This window comes from Pempheris klunzingeri, chromosome 22, assembly GCF_042242105.1.
Source record: "Pempheris klunzingeri isolate RE-2024b chromosome 22, fPemKlu1.hap1, whole genome shotgun sequence".
Taxonomy (NCBI): domain Eukaryota; kingdom Metazoa; phylum Chordata; class Actinopteri; order Acropomatiformes; family Pempheridae; genus Pempheris; species Pempheris klunzingeri.
Window position 1 is genome coordinate 12,495,918 of NC_092033.1, and position 17,450 is coordinate 12,513,367.

General features: G+C 40.9%; 1 protein-coding gene across 1 annotated transcript in view; it reads left to right on the forward strand.

The window, feature by feature from the left end:
- lin7a (lin-7 homolog A (C. elegans)) overlaps positions 1–13,952 on the forward strand; it is a 37,134-nt gene extending 23,182 nt beyond the window's left edge. The window contains exons 3-6 of the mRNA XM_070853709.1: positions 867–938; positions 7,448–7,657; positions 8,076–8,291; positions 12,690–13,952. Of these exons, the coding sequence (XP_070709810.1) occupies positions 867–938; positions 7,448–7,657; positions 8,076–8,291 (498 nt within the window). The 3' untranslated portion in view covers positions 12,690–13,952. The remainder of the gene's footprint in view (positions 1–866; positions 939–7,447; positions 7,658–8,075; positions 8,292–12,689) is intronic.
- The last annotated feature ends 3,498 nt before the right edge of the window (positions 13,953–17,450 follow it).

A 17,450-nucleotide genomic window follows, 5' to 3' on the forward strand; every position in this document is an offset into this window, starting at 1 on the left:
TGGTGGAGATATAATCAAATGTAGAAGAGCAGAAGTGCTCTCATAGAGAAGAGAACTGGTGCCGATAAGGTTACAGTCTGTTAACCAAACACCCCTGTTCAACACAGTCCCTTTTTTCTCTTTTACTCTATCAAGTTCAGTTGTAAGGTGTCTTTGAAAGACATGTCTTAACTGAAAAGGTCAGCTGTCTTCATTGATTCTGTCTGCCCCGGCAAATAAGCAGAAAACCTCCCTTTTCACCTAACTGGACATTCACAAACTCATGTCTTGGCACCAATTCAGTCCCAGCAGTAAAGTATTACTGCTTGTTCTGGAGCCTTTTTGTGCTGTAAATAAAAGTCAGGACCAGACTGTGGCCTCCTTTCCCTGAGCTAAGAGTTAAGATCTTTTCTTATTTGCTAAGAAATGTTTGCGTACCGAGGTGCTGCACAAATAAAAAGCTCTATTCAGCCAAATTATGATTAAACTAACATTATATAACCTTAACGGCTGGTACTCTTCCACCCTAAAACATCCTTAACACAGTAATTTAAATATTATCTTATCTTCTCTGAGAGTCTAGACACAGAATTATCTTCCTCATTTGCCTGGTTTACTGCTGATGTGTGCAGAAAGTCTTCACATTTCAAAGGGGCTTTTTGTTGCAAGGTGTTAGTGAATTTGACAAAACCTTGGTTTGCATGGCCTCGCCTATAAATACATTTGCAGGCCTGCTAATACAGTGCGTGTCTGCACAGCCAGCTGTGAGGGAACACCATTATTTGACTATGGAAATGAACAGTTTGAGCCCAGACACAGGCTGGTGATTGCAATTTTCAGCTATGTGAACCATAATTGTTACACCTGTCTCTCTTCATTTCTTTCAGGTGTACCAGTACATGCATGAAACAATTACAGTGAATGGCTGTCCGGAGTACCAGGCGAGGGCCACAGCTAAGGTAAGAACTGCTCTGGAGATTTGTATCCGATATCTTCATCAGTTATTACCATATTAGATTTGACTGTAACTAATGAGTGGCTAACTATCTGTTAATCACACTCCTCCGTCATACCGCTCCAATCTTTTCTTCTGGCAAAAGCAGAACAAAATAAGTAAAATATGTTTTACCTCGCTAATGACCCTCATTAAGAGTGTGCGTGTAATTAAGCAATAACACACGAGAGTGCCAATTTTGTAGGATCAAGGCTGGATGCCAATATCACATGATAAATCGCTACTTTGATGTTACTGCATATGTGAGACGTTACCCCTGGATAAACTTCAGTTTTATATAAATCATTTTGAAAGACTTAACTGAGTCCGACTGAAAGTAAACACGAAAATTAGTCCCCTGGATAGTGTACAGTAGACGTACAGATTGTCATCGCCCTTCATTTTCTTGAAGTTCCTTGAAGGACAACACACAAACGCATTCTTTAAACTTCTCTAGCATGCACTAACACTAAATGTGCAACCCTCAGTTTCACTAAGGTGAATAAACCAGCATGTACAGATTAATAAGCAGCTGCTTTTGTTAGTTGCTAAGATGTCCCACAAGTACTGTGGATCCAAATGCGGTTAGCTGGAATATGCAGAAGTCTGACATCTCTGTTTGCTGCTGGTCAGATTCAGAGACAAGCGTTAGGAATGATACATAAAGTGGAGGTTTATTTGGAAAGTTCTAGGAGGCTTGCACCGATATAGGTTGCTTTGCCAGAGTTTGCATTTCCTGAATCTTTAAAATGGATGTGGCAGCGTGTGCTAAAGCAGTGGTTAGCGCTGCGTTAGAGACTCCTCCTGCTCTGATTGGTTGTTTTCCTTCAGGCACAGTGGATTCTTGCAAATGACAATAGGAACACTAGGAGGAGCCAAAGGAAGCTCATTTTTGACAGATTGTCTGTCTCATGTAGTACTGTCAGTATATAGTGACGGTTTCAGCAAACATGACAAAAAGATGTTTTTGTTAAAGTTTAAATGGATCTTGTAATTTAGGCTGCATGCATCATAGCATCTTAGGTTTGCTTTGGGAAACCTCAAAGGGTCAAACAAGTGCAAAACCACTACTGGCATTAAAAGCAGACATACATTTACAATAAGAAAAACTATAAAAATGTGCTTAGATTCTAATTGCTGAAAGGCCTCCCTTCCTCCAGTATGACTCTACTAGAAATGCCAGCTCTTCATCCTTGTTTCAACAATCTTCAGTTGTTGAGTGTCTTTGATGTGAGCTGTAAATCTTTCTTTAATTCCACATAATGTTCACCCTGAATCATCAGATTAGCCGCCACTAAATTTCCATCTTTAATCTGCTTTACTCCCAAAAGATTGAAATTTTGTTTGCTATTAACACCGATGTCACTTTATATCTTGTTGCGCAACCTGGATGAAAAATGAGTCTGTAAAACAGCATAATGATAAAAGCATGTTTGTTTTGCTGTTGTCACAACTGACAGGCTGACAGTATTGAATAGGTTTCTTCTTTGTGATCAAAGTCTTTAGTATACATTCAAATCAAACCAAGATAAAGTATTTCTGTATTCACTATGCAGGCTTTGATATTTAGGCTTCGGTCCACTGCTCATATCAGATTGTTTAGCTGACAACTCATATCTGTTTCATTGAGATAAAACTCACATAAAATGTCAATCACTGAAAAAGCTCATCCTTTTTTTTTTTTTTTTTTTAACATATCCTGGCTTCCACTCAAGTATTTAATTTTGCAGTGTTGTTGCAGTTTTGTAATCCCACTCTGACAACAAGGAACGAGAGAAAAATCTCTTACAGTACACACCGTCAACACTCAGAGCATTAAAACACGACGAAGGTTATTGGTTTTTTTTTTCAGTTAGCATCTTGCACGCCTTTGTTCTGCAGACAAAGAGCTCACAAGCTAACAGGCAGGATCTTCTGATCCACGTTGGCAACAGTGCCTTAGTTTATAGGCATTCAAGTTTTATTCATTCAAAGGTTATGTTGTGCAGGATTCAGAGTGATCAAACATATGGGAAACTAGCATGATTACATGTGCATGATCAACTGTAATTTCCCTTACAGCAGGTGCCTGTTTCTTGTTGCTTGCTGATTAGATCTGTTGCACAGGTCAAGGACAAAGTCAGAAAAGAGATCTTTCCAGGTGCACTGTAAATGGAACCATCTAATTTGGGTATACTACTGAGATGAGTTTGACCCGGCCATCTGAGCGGGACTTGTGATCAGCACCTCGCCTGCGAGAGACACAGGCTTTTATGAAAGTAAAACAAAGAGGGCAGGCTTGTCTGATTTCATGTGGAGGATGAGGATGATGAGATGCGGGGAGGAGAGGAGATGAGAGCACCTCACTATCCTTCAGTGGTTCAATATCCAGCTGGGTCCGCTCCTCTTCAGGACATCACAGGCAGAGGGTGGAGGATGCGAATAGAAGTGGATGACAGAAACAGGGGGAAGTGTGTTTTTGTGTGAGTGTGTGTGTGTGTGTGTGTGTGTGCAGACAGATTTCAAATGATGAACACTCCTGACCAGTTCCTCCAACAAACTCTCCGCCTTGACCGCCCAACAGTCTGGTGAATCGCAATACCTGGTTAAAGTAAAAGTTAAACTTACTGATTACCATATTTGTTGTCTTTCTTGCTGAGAGTTCAATGAGAAGATTGATACGTGTCTGTGCATTATATCTGGATCTAGTCAGGAGGTGATTTGCTTAAATTAGCATAAAGACTGGAATCAAGGGTACCTCTAAAGCTCACACACTCACAAGTTATACCCTGTTAGTTCAATCTGCATGCAAACAGAAAAGCCAGAAGATATTGGATAGGATTTTCTTTCTGTTTTGTTTCTCATCTGTAAATTATGTATGGAGCTAGATTCAGGTGGTGATTAGTTTAGCTTTAATAGCACCTGAAACCAGTGGGAAACAGCTAGCCTGGCTATCTCCAAAGATCCAAAAAATATATACACATATACATATACATATATATACATATACATATACATATATATACACACACACGTGTGTGTTGTTGGAAGTAGGCACAGGAGTGTGAACAGGGCAGCTGACACAGGTGTGTTTGAGTGTCCTGAGTTCAGCTGTTTTTCTTTGTCCTTTTGAGTTTGTTCTTGGGTGCACTGGAAATGAAAACTACTCAATTACACCTTACCGTGACTGAACAAAAAGGAATAAATGCTTTCAAATGGAGCCAGCTAATAGCTGCTCCCTCTTATCAAATAGAAGTCAAGTGCAGTGCTTTCCTGTGAAGCATCTCTTTAGTCTATTTTTTTATGCCCAGAATAGGTTAATCGTCTCTGAAACCACAAACTCCTTACTAACTCCTTACATTTCAGATGTGCAGCTTAAACAAATGACATTTGTGAGCTGTAGAAGTACCCATATGTGTCTTTTTGAGCATTTGGCAGGGGTAAGCTAAAGCTAAGCTAAGCTAATCACTAATCGGTTCCAGCTCCATAATTCATGCGTGGACTGCAGAGTGGAAGGCCTATCAATGTCCTCATTCCACTCTCTGCAAAAAGGCAAGTGGGTCTATTTCCCACAATGTCAAACTCCTCCTTTAGATGGGATGCACAAAATGATTTGCTGTCAACAAAGATTTTAGTAATTTCTTCCAATTACATATCTGTTACTGCATTTGGAAAACCACCTGTCATTTTGCCGAGAGGGCACCATTGTCTGATCTTCGGAAATAGCGTCTTTATTAACTAGAGTGAAGTAATTTCACTCCACAAATAAACTGTGACAGTTAAGCTGGAAGAAAAAATAACTTTGTCTCTTTTTTCTAAGCCCGAAGCAACCATGAAGACATGATTTAAGGAGCTTTAAAACTGTCTTCCCACTCTACTTTTTTGACTTTGAGAGTTACTGCTCCTAAATCTGTTTTAAAATTGCATATCCAGTGGGCAATTAAGAGCACAGCTAGTGGCCTGAGCTGGCTTAGCTGTGGGGACACTCAGTTGGATCTTTTTAAAAGTTTTTTATTCTCTCTAGAGATAATCACTAAACCAGATTGCATTCAATCAGTTTCACAGATAGAGTCTGAAAGGGGAAAAAATGCATACTGTAACAATGGTATTGAAAATGTCTATAAAGTGCTGCTGCAATAATGATGAAATATGGGAAATAAGACAACACCTGTGTTTATCTACCTCTCGACTACTTTAGTTTGTGAGACAGCAAATCTCCTGACAGTTGAGATTTGTGTTTCACCTGAGCCACTCGATTCTCTTTGATTGCTTCATTAATTAAATCAATCTAGCCTTTAATTCCTGGCTCGAGGCCCTTATTACTGATCTTAATGGAGACAGGGATTATCAGGGCTATGTGGACTCCAGAGAAATAATGGTGCTGATGATCAACTGGCTTTGGATATATTAAGTCATACTGTACGGTGTGGTTACCAAATAGGTATCTTCTTGCAAGCGTTTCATTTAAAACGCCTCCTGTGTTCGAGAGGCGCCGGCCATCTGCCAGATTGTTTTTTCGTTCACAGAAAGCCAGATAAAGTTGTGAAGGTCGATGTGCTGTGAGGCCTGGGAGGCGACGGTATGCATGCTGAGGAGCTGCCTTTTAGCTTCACAATGGGACAGGGAGGGAGGGAGGGAGGGAGGGAGGAGCAGAGGAAGAAAAGGAGAAGGACACAGAGAGAAACAGGGAGGGAGAGGGGAAGTTGGCAGAATATAATAACCAGATTAAAATAGGCAGGCAGGCAGGAGAGGAGAGAGGAATGAGCAAAACAGTTTGAGCAGAAATGAATGTGGATATGAAGATGCATACTGTACTGCAGAAGAGAGAACAGTGATGGGGATGCCGCCTGGAGGGAGAGTCAAAAGACCTAAAAGTGCCAAGCGACTTGTCTGCTGCTGGGGAATTTGGATATACATCTGCAAAAGCTTCTGACAGAACCTCCCCTGCTCTACTTTTTTATCCTCCCTTTCCCCGATCTACCTCACGTATCATAGATGACGCCGACTTGACAGCCAGGCACCTGTGGCAATGCATCTGTGGATCAGTGGGCACAGGGTGTCTCTTTCTCTGTTCGTGTGCCATTAGCTTTCCCAGGCTCGGCTAACAAGCTCCTGGGTGCTTTGTTCTGAACGTATAAGGAGCAAGGAGCTTGGCTTGCGGTTCAAAGAAACCCCACAGCCAGCGAGGAACATCAAGCAGCTGGTGGAGATACAGAGGGTGAAAGTTGTCTGGCTGCTCCTCCGGTGTGGACTTGGATGTGTTAATCCATGTGCTTAGAAAGCCAGAGAACTTCTCATGTGGAGTATGAATCCCCAGCCCTGACTAAATTCGAACACTTTGTTACAGCCGTCCACCTTCACGGTCATTTTGTAATTCTCTTAAAAACTGTTTCCTCCTTTGCGTTCATTTCGAGTATAATGACAAAGGCTACAAGCTGGACATTTTTGTCCCAGACTGTTGTCATCTCCTAGGTGCTCCAAATAAAAGTGTTTTCTGTTTTTTTTTTTGGCCAAGACTGAATTTTTGAAAGTGGTAATAGTATCTGGGACACGTCCTGACGACAAGGTCAAGACGTGTTGTGGCGCCGTTGTTGTGAAGTGTGCACCAAGCTTGACCTTCCCCGTTGTCTGTAGGTTTCCTAGCTTTTCTCTCATGTCAGTGGTTTGGTGAGTGTTAGCCCTTCTCAAAAGTAGGACTACAATTCCCATATATGATGTGGTCTCATGTGACAAAGGAGATACTTTCTTTGTTTTTAAGATTCTGTGTTGCTTCGCCAAATAGGATAAATATATTTGAGCACTGAAGTTCATTCTGGACCTCTGAGAACACCACATGAAAGAAAAGCAGAAAGGTTCACACACCCATGGAGCTTTCATCCACATCTATTGAACTTAATGATATATATACAGTATATTTCTATATTTTAATAATCTTTTAACTATTTTATCTTTTTTTCCACTGTGAGACTCAGTTTGAATAATATTTTTTTTGCATTTGTAGTTTACCAATAAGATGCATTTTTACTGTGCGCGTACATGTCGCTCTACGAATCAAATGTTTTAGGATGTTTGAAGTTAAGGTTTAGATTTGGGTCCATGTTTCAGCTCTACCACTTTTTAATGAGGGAGGCACATAATGCGGAAAATGCACTCTGAGAGAAAGAACAGCCTGAGAGAGGAATAAAATTACCCACTTGAACTTGCACACTTCTTTTTCTGCAAAGGCTGACAGCTATGGTTTTGTGTACACTGTGTAATGGCTCAAAATAAATATGTATGTAGACAGAGCTTAAAGCAGGAAAAGATTTGTGAGCCTGAAAAGATGTACAATGTATTGAATTAAGTACTATATGAATTTAAAACTGCTCTTTGCCTGAAATCAGGCATGGTGTCTGAGAACCTTAATCCATGTGTACAGGTATCCCTCTCAGGGTTTTGGCTTAGTTAGTAGTAAGATGATTTTTTTCAAGCCCCATCTTGCTTCTCTTCCCTCAGGCTACAGTCGCAGCCTTTGCAGCCAGCGAAGGTCACTCTCACCCACGGGTGGTGGAGCTACCCAAGACGGAGGAAGGGCTGGGCTTCAACGTGATGGGCGGCAAGGAGCAGAACTCGCCCATCTACATCTCCCGCATCATTCCCGGAGGCGTGGCTGAGAGGCACGGTGGCCTAAAGAGAGGGGATCAGCTGTTGTCTGTCAATGGTGTGGTAGGTCTAACCACACTTACGTTTCGACACAGCGTTTGGGAAGAAAGGCTCGATATATGGATTCGAGGAGGAGCGTAGATAAGGATTTCTCCCCTTATTCATTATTTAAGCCTGCTTCCAAAAAATATCCTCAGCTGAAGTATTTGAGCAACTTTTCAATAAACAGAGAAGTGTTTGATTTCTAGCTTGATATGTGAGTCAACGATCAGCAGAGCTGTTGAGATCAAAGTGCTGCCCATGTCTTGAGAAAAGAGCAGAAACACTTCTTTAACTGCTTGAACAGCGCTCATTTTCACATAATATCACAGGCTATTAAAAATTGAGGAAATATTTTTCTTTTTCCAATAGGGGTTACTATTTTTGCAGCATATATTCAAATCAGCTTCCTTTAAAATCTCTGTTTCTAAACCCCCTGCAGAGTGTGGAAGGCGAGCACCACGAGAAAGCGGTGGAGCTGCTAAAGGCGGCGAAGGACAGCGTGAAACTGGTGGTTCGCTACACCCCTAAAGTGTTGGAGGAGATGGAGGCTCGCTTTGAGAAGCTCCGTACGGCCCGGCGGCGCCAGCAGCAGCAGCTCCTCATGCAGCAGCAGCAACAGCAGAACCTGAGCTCTCAGCAGAACCACATGTCGTAGGTGAGGCGCTTCATTGCTTTAAGGGTGAGGGGTGACGCGAGGCGGACGCTTGGAGGACAAGGCCAAACACTGCCAGAGAAGAGGATGAAAAGCCCAAGCACCAAGTTTTAAGGGGCTGAGACACACTCGAAGCTGCTGATTATTTTGGAAAAATATGCTGCATTCGCACAGCTCCATGCATTTAGATTAAGGAGTTGCCCAGCTGTCATGATAAAGGTTGCTCAGAGAGGGAACAGTGTTACTAGAACACATTTACCGCCTCCTTTTTCCACGACCAGTCCGACTTTAACCCAACCATCCATTATCTATACCACCTATCCTTAAGGGTCCTACTGACATTGGGCAAGAGGCAGGGTACACCTTGGACTGGTTGCTAGTCAATCACAGGGCCGGCACACAGAGACAGACAAACACTCACACCTACAGGCAATTTGGAGTCACCACTTAACCTGCATGTCTTTGGACTGTGGGAGGAAGCCCAAGTACCCGGAGAGAACCCACGCAAGCACGGGGAGAACATGCAAAGTCAGCACAGAAAGACCTCAGCTCTCTGCCTCAGTTCAAACCTGGAACCTTCTTGCTGTGAGGCAACAGTACTAACCACCACATCACCGTGTTGCACAATTTAATCCAGAAAACGTCAACCTGCCTTTGTCTCAAAATGAACACTTTGATGAGAGGATCAGTAAATGCTCTCTCTCTCTCTCGAGTGTCCTTGGGCAAGACAACGAACTCCAAATTGCTCCAGATCCACATGCGTGTGTGTGAGTGGATGTGAGTTTGATGTGAAGGTGAAGGAGCGACAGATACCTTCTTAAAGTGCGATGGATAAAAGCGCTGTATGAATAAAGCTAATTACCTCTTAGCCTAGAGGAAGTCAATTAGCTGTTTTTTTCTGTGCGTAGTTATAGCACAGAAATCCCCATAAATCTGTTCAAAAAACAAAGAGTGCCTAGTGAACTTTGGAGATGCTGGTAGATAGATTTTTAATGGCCAGGTTATCTGTTTCCCCCTACTTCAAGTCATAATGCTAAGCTAAGCTATCTGTCCAATGACTGTAGCTTCTTATTTAGTGGACAGATTTGAGAGTGGTATCGATCTTCTGACCTAACTCTCAGCAAGATAGGGAATAAGCACATCTCCCAAAATTTCAAAAATGATGAATCATAGTGTTTTAAAATTAATCTTTAAGTTCACAAAAAGTTCACAAGCATATCTAACAAAAGGCTCTTAGCTCTGCTAAAATCACTGTAAAGCACTGCATCCTCTGGCTTATTGCTTTATTTTGGTTTAGAGTCTCTGTAGCTGAGCCTGAACTGGACTAAGGTCAAATCGAGATGAGCACAGATTATCTTTGAGCTTCAACATGGATTTTTTTTTCCATTAGACAGGTCTGAAGGGAATGCTATTTTAGTACTACATTGCAATGAAACAAATCAAAAGGCCGTAGTGGGTGTAGATATCCACAGCATTATCATTTGAATTTAATCGTTTATGTAATTTCTTGTTTCATTTATTTTATTTTATCTTATTTTGTTTTATGGCATGGTTATGAAGCACTTTTGTAGCAAATATGGTATACAACTATTCAGTTGCTGAAAGTGTATAGGAATATAGATGGAGGGCGGTGAAGTGGAAGCAGGCTGAACTTTCTTGAGTTTTATTCGTCATGCTCTGCTTTGCCACGCAATCACTTTTATGAGCTTGTGTGCGGACAGCAGGCGTTCACATGCCAGCTCGAAGTCTTACACCTCAGCGGCCGGTATCCTATAACGTTACCACTTCTGCTGTGGTCTGCCAGTGATTCTGTTGTAAGGCCTGTAAATTATTTAAACTTAAAACCAATTAAATCTGTGGCTCATGCTGTGCAGGTACGTGGACAGATAGATGCTGCCTGCAGTGCTGTTACTTGGAAGCTACAGCTGGTTGGAGGGTCTGCACTCCTCTGCTTCAGACAATATTTCTACTATCCAAATTTAGAACTAGTCACATTTTCACTGTGTGAAAATAGCAAAACGTGAAAGCAAGAAGAAACTTTTCAGACACTGATCAGACGAGCTAAATCATATCATGCTACGGATAATTCTGCCCAGACTTCTTGAATTATTCCCTGTCGTATTGGAGGCGGGCATGTGTCCAAAATCTCTGTGGCACAACCCGTTTGATACTAAATCCCTCTAGCCTATCTCTTGTCTTGCACTTGGCACAGAGCAGCCTGGGAAGGTATTTAGGAGCTTGTAACGTTGTGTTGTGGTGGAGCTACAGACAGGGAACTGAGCAGGGATCATGTTTTATCAATGCCGGCATGCTGACCGCAGAGATTTGCTTTTGCGGCCAGCAGGCTGCTGACCAAGTGACACGCACAAGCAGACAAGAATGCACCATAAGCCTGGTGTTCATATGTCTCTGTCACTGTCCAAACGCAAAAAACAAACGCCAACAGTACACTACTAGTAGTGAGTAGTGAGATTTTGAGTTTGGTTTATTATCAGTAGATGGCAATAAATTTCAAGTCAACATACGTTTTTTTTGGTTTTACTTCCATCAGTTTTCTTGTCTCGCATTTAGAAAGTTTCCTGCTTTAGTTTGAAAATGTGCCACCACACTTTTTATTTATAGCCAGTGTATTTTGTTGGCTTGTATTGTGCTTCCAGGGTTTGTTTTTCAGCAATGTAGTGCAAGGTACCAGCAATGGCATCATCATAACCTCCTTATAATTGTAGAAAAACAGAACATCCTCAGGGTCCCGCTGCTTGTGTAATACGTGAGCAGAGTCACTAAATGCCCCACCATCGTCTCTGCGACACAGCAGCCCTGCCACACACATTCCCCGACAAGCTACTCTCCTTCTCTTCTAATTAGGTTTGTGCATTTGAAAATGTAATAACATCAATACATTCTCTTAATACTTGTTTAAAGTTTAAACTTTATGTCACATATATATAGAAAAAAACACCAAAAGTTAACAGAGTAAAGAAAATGTTCACCATCTCAAGGTCAATTCAAGAGCGAAAACAGGAAGTAAAGATTCAGGAAGTGCTAGACGTATATTCATGAAGTAAATCACTTGCTTAATTCCTTAATCCAGAACCTTTTCTTACATTAGAAAGTGTCCAAATTGTACTAGAAATTATATTTATTAGCAACAAGAATGTGTGAGAAAAATAGAAACATAACGCCAGGTTTGAACCCTTCAAATTAAAAGTCTCTGCTAAGTAAGGGGTGATGTACAGCAAGCCGGTCATTATTGCAAAACAAACCCCGACAGGGTGACGCAGAACACTGTACATTACCCGTCCTTTACATTATCAGTAATCGCTAATCAATAATCGTAAACAGATCGTAGAGAGTCGCAACTGACCGAGCAGAGTCATGTATTCAACAAAGCCATGTAATAATTCTACATGGGAGTGTACAGGGATTTATAATGCCCTGTTCAACCACATACCCACTGCTACACCTGCAGGCTACACCTCACCACCCATGTGGGGTGTCAAGCACGTGATTGGTCGTCTGCAAGATGGGTAACCAGTGTTTTAATTGATGAATAACTCCAGTATTTTTAAACCTGGGCCCTGTTTTTACATATTTTGGGTGTGAAATGATCACCTCAGGCAGCAGTAGCAGACCAGTTTGACCAGAAACAGCCATTATATCACACAGTTCAAAGATACCAGACTCCACTGATGAAAACAGTAAATGTACCTCGGAGAACGCAGGAGTTGCCGCTCTACTGCTGCCTCAATAGGTTTGTTTGTTTGCTTTATGGTGTTCTTACAGGTCTGTCTGCAGGGATCCCCTCTGTAATGTTTTCAGACACTTCGAATAACAATCTGAGCCTGTCAGTAGCAAAAACAAGCACTTTTAGTGGATGTACTTTGATGGGCGTGACGGCCCCAAAGGATTACAGCACAGTCTTTGTAGCCTGATTGCGGCTGCCGGCTGAGGCGATCTACTGGACCAATTCCTTTTTGTAGCCACCAGTCAGTTCAAACCCAAAATATGTAAAAATAGGGTCCAACTCAATACTGGAGTTGTCCTTTTAGGAATAACTTGGTGGCTTCCTTATATTTGGCACAGCAATAGGGAAGCAGGATGGCAGAAGACAGTGCAGTAAAAGGGGGTTTGTTGTGTGAAAAGCATGAGAGTTGGCAGGCCTGCTGTGCACACACACACCCAGAGCAGGGATGACAGTGATCCATTGTATGCCGGGCACGTTGAAAGTCAGCGATAATGGATTCGCAAGGATTTGAAGCTGGCAATTAAAAGCTATATTCATTTAATAAAATTATCAGGCAACGCAGACTTAACCACATCAGTGCTGCTCTGTCTTCACGTCTGAATTGTCAGCGAGCTCTAAGGCATTGCTCTCAGTCTGTTTCTCTGTCTGATCTGCAGGTTGTTCCAAAAGAAGAAGTGAAGGGAAGCGAAAAGATGGATCTCAAAGACCATCCGTTTGTGCCGAGGATCCCAGAGGAATCTCTCCGTCGCGGAAGAAACCAACAAGTAGAAGACTCTTTTTACTTACTCTCTCCCTTCCAGTGTACCACCGATTACTGAGCAAAAACAAAGAGAGCTGTTTGTCCTGACATTGGTGCTTTGAAAAACAAGTATGTGGGAGGCTAGCACTGAAAGTCGTCCATTTTAATCTTTGTATTCCCTTTTTATAGGTTGTTCTCCCCGGTCGTGACTCTTACTGAAACTTCCTTTCTTGTGTTTGTTGTTTTCTTTACGAGCATCCATTTTCGATTTGCTTAGCGACATCCATTGCACCGTGGCACCTTTGCCATTTTGCCATAGATATCATTTGTACAGTGGTGTTTCTATTGATTCCTCAACTGGTGCTTGTGTCTATGTATGAATGACCATTGATTTATTCTGTCCTGTTTTGGATAAATGTGAACTCTTTTTTACCTTCTATATTGTAGCAGGAAAGATTTTTGTATCTTGTAGGTTTAGCAATAACACACATTCTTCAGTTTTTACATCTCACCACTAGATTCATGACCGGATACAGACACACACACTGAGTTTATGGCTTAGGTGCAAATGTAAATCGTTGTAAAGCAAACTGGGGGTTCATGTAAGGCCGTCTCTGTGTCCAAATCTATCCTCTGTGCCATTTAAAGAGATTATTGATTTACAGGTGGCATGAACAATTAATGTGCAATAACAGCGATTATTGTCCGACTTTTTAAGCTACTCCCAACTGAGATTTATCTAGAAAATGTATGTTGCAGAGCGACTTTAACAAAGTTCAAACAGAATGTCACCAGTTCCACCAGAGTGGAAATGAAATCAAAATATGTTAGAATCATGTTTATTTTTCAAACTATTTTATAGTTTATTAGATCAGAGATTTAAGAGAAAGTTTTATTGTCCCTTTCAGATGTTATGTATTCTTTCTAAGATGTGCATATTATTATTTAAAATCTATTCGTTGTATAAACACTGAATGCTAGCACATAGTTCATGTAGAACTCTTCACTATGTTTCTGTTTTGACAATCGTATTTCCTCTGGACCTTGAAGGGAATTTTGGTTTTAGACTTCTCTCTACAAATCCAGTAGCAGAGTGAAAGTAGTAATCCGACGGGTCTGTTTACTTTTATATCATCTACATCTTTGGTGTTAAGCGCTCCTTGTTCTGTTGTGTTTTGTTTTTTTTTTTGGCAGTGAATCTCCCAGAGATCACGTCTTTGTTGATCTTTGCGTCTCTCAAACCGTCTTTGTGTTTTCTGTTCTTTGGCATTTTCTGTAGGTGGCACTTTTCTCCTTGTTCGTCTAACCGTGCAGTGTCCCTGATTCTTTTTTTCTTTTTATCCCAAACAAATCAAAAACATAAAACGCATCACTTCCTGTGTGCTAGAGGACTTTTTTCCCCACCCACGAGAGACCATCCGGTCGCTGCATGTTAATGAATGACGAGTCGTCATGTTGCATCTCCATGGAACTCTTGCTGATTATTACTTTAGAATTGCGTCATGGATGTATTGACAGAAAGCGAACATTTCGTTTTCAGCTTTAATCTTTTCGGATCTACATTACGTCTAAAAGTCTAAATGCATACTCTAAACTCTACATGCATAAGATGTGCCATGCTGCCAGATGTTGCCCCTTCCTAAATAACCTGTTGGCACTAAGGTGACTTTATGCCACAGCTTTTGCATTAGGTCACCTCTGTGCTCAGGTTTTATTGGATATTCACGGGTTTTTGTCCCTCAGTCACTCTTCAAGCAGAACATCTCAACACAACAGATCCCTTTTTGTATCTTTAAATCACAGGTACTCTTTCTTAATTGACTTGACATTTTTGAAGCTGATGGTCCTGTACTTACCGTAAAGATTAAAAAAAAAAAAGACAATAAAATGTTGATATGCAATTGTTATACATACTATATTTGTATAAATAAATCTATGTGCTTGTGTACAGTGAACACTTTGTTGACCCTTACTTCTTATTCCATGCTACGTCATCTAGTTTCTTGTCATTATCCCCTAAAACGGCCCAAATTTACTATATTGAGTCTTGAAATACTGGAATCTTGCCATAAATCATTTATAATATGTAAGATTTTAACTGCAGAATGTTGTTAAAACTTCTGATTTCCCAGAGAAATGGGAACATGGAGGACATGACCTCAGTCTATGACAGCTACAGCCCCTTGTTTTGACACTCATTCAGGTGAATAACTACTGAATTGGCAAAAATATACTAGGGTGTAGCATAAATGAAGACCTAGATACACGGGTTGCTGTACTGCTTGACACTGATTGCTTTGATCTTAGTGCTGCTGCTGAAGGCGTAGTGATTATACCTCGTGCTCAGAAATGTCCCTCTGAAGGCTCGTCCAGGTTTACGGCCCCACAACAGAAAGTCAATGGCCTTTTGTTCGCTCAATACAAAGAGCAGACACTGAAACTAATAAAGAGACTCTTGTAAATGGAAGGCATCAAACTTAAACGATGACAGTAGAAGCACAAAGCAGTGTTGTGTCTTCACCTGCAACCTGTTGTACACAGTGTTTTGTGCAATAAAATCCCCGTTAGGTCTGTTCTACAACAAACAACCAATCCTACAGCACATGACCAAAGCCTGAAGTGACAAAAGTCAAGAGTAGAGGTGACATTAATGCAGGTGGCAAATTCCTCACGTATTTCTATGGCTGTTAATCAGGAGCAAAGAGAACCTGAATGCAACACCTTCTCAGGCTCATACAGATGAAAATACAGCCTTTTCTTCTGATATGAGTTGCAGCATAGCTGATTGAACAATATACATATTCTTATGAGCCTCTCTAAGTAAGACTTTCTAATATAGCAGGGGTGTGAAAACAGTTTTCGTCGCCTTGATCTCTTTTCTAATCTTCTATCTAAACCCACGCACCCTGAAATAGCGCTGTGAAAACTGTGTGTCAGCACTCCCTGTTTTTCATGCCTTTAAAAGCGATATCACTCGGGCTGCACCTCATAACCATGTTATCATGTCTTCAGTATGAAGCTGTCTGGTCCAAAAGCAAAGCCCATGTTAACTGGTTAGATTTGTCAAAGGTGGAGGTAACAGGTAGAGATTAATACAATTTCTCCAAAAAGAATACAGGATGGAGGAAAAGGAATAAAAACTGTTAAAAGCTCTGGAAATGAAATAAATACATATATAAATGTAATAAAATGCAGGAATTCCTTTCTCCAAGTCTGTAAAAGAGGCGTGTTTGTTTTGAGAATTCAACATGATCAGCAGGTGTGTAGCATCTATACGGTGCTTATCTGAGAGGGTTCAAGACTGTTTACGCATGCATTATGCAATGTGTGCTGTGGTTTGTGGAAGAGCTTTCCTAAACATGTCATTATGTGTGGGGATTCATGCACACGTGTGACCCCTCAAGTGTGCAGGACTCTTGGGTGGATAAAGAGGGCCTTTAGAGCGCCTGGATAATCTCTACTCAAAATCTGTGCAGTTTTTATGGTACGGTTATTTATTTACTTACTTAGTTAATAGTAATACTAATAATACATTTTATTTATAATGCACTTTTCATTTGGAATACAAATCTGCAGCAGTTAAAAAACACAATACATTTAAAAACAACTACATTTAACAACACGGCCTAAAATAAAAAAAACTTTACATTTATTTATTTATTTATTTTTGAACACAATGGGAGGATAAAGTTGTTTAAAAAAAAAAAAACAATCACGAGAATTCCCTGTCTCTGTCATGCCAAAGAAAATTATTCAACCGTAGATGCTTTATCTCAAAACTGGGAAAGACAGGACTGTCCAACCGTCTAATGTTTCACCACCACAACAGTTCAGTCATCCCTTGAGCAAGACTCTTGACCTCTTTCCCCTCCAGTGGCACCTTCAAGTGCTCTTGCCATGCTGGCTAAATGCGTGCAGGACGCTCAGGAGCAAAATAAATTCTCCTCTTCACTCCAGGTGTTACGTGTGGTGAAATGCCCTAAACTCTTTGAGCCCAAGGATCAACACTCATCGCTGTTATACCATCAAAACATCAGCTGAACAAATCCAATATGCTTTAAACAAAATGTATGTTTGAGCATCACTAATAGATCATAAGCGTAACTGCATTATTCATCTCCTGCTCTATCGTTGCAGTTCTTTGCTTAGACAGCTGTACAACATCACAGATATTGCCAGAGGGCAGATTTAACTCTCCAAAGACCACATTTAAACATTCATTATAAGATCCCCCCTCAAATATGAGGAAATGTATGAGTTACCCTCAAGATACACAATGTTAGGATTGTTACTCAGAGACTGTAAATAGTTCCCGGGGATTCAAACCTGTCCATTTGTATTGATCAAAATAGTACAAACACAGAAGCTAAATATGACTAGTCAAGTGTTATTATAGTAAAAATAAGAAACACCTCTCTCTTGTGGTCTCACTGAGTACTACAGTAATGACCAGTCTGTGTGCCTGCCTCATCTGCTCAAGACTCCTTTAATGAATAATGTCCATTCTCAACTCAAATAAATAGTTGATGAATATTAGATCAAACATTTTTCTCTCTCTGTCTGTTTTTTCATTTTTTTCTGATTTCAACCTCAACAGCCTTCATGTAGTATTTTTAAGCGATAGCTCACAACAGGCAGCGGTATGTTGGTATGCAGGCTGCTAACCAGCTGTTTGGGC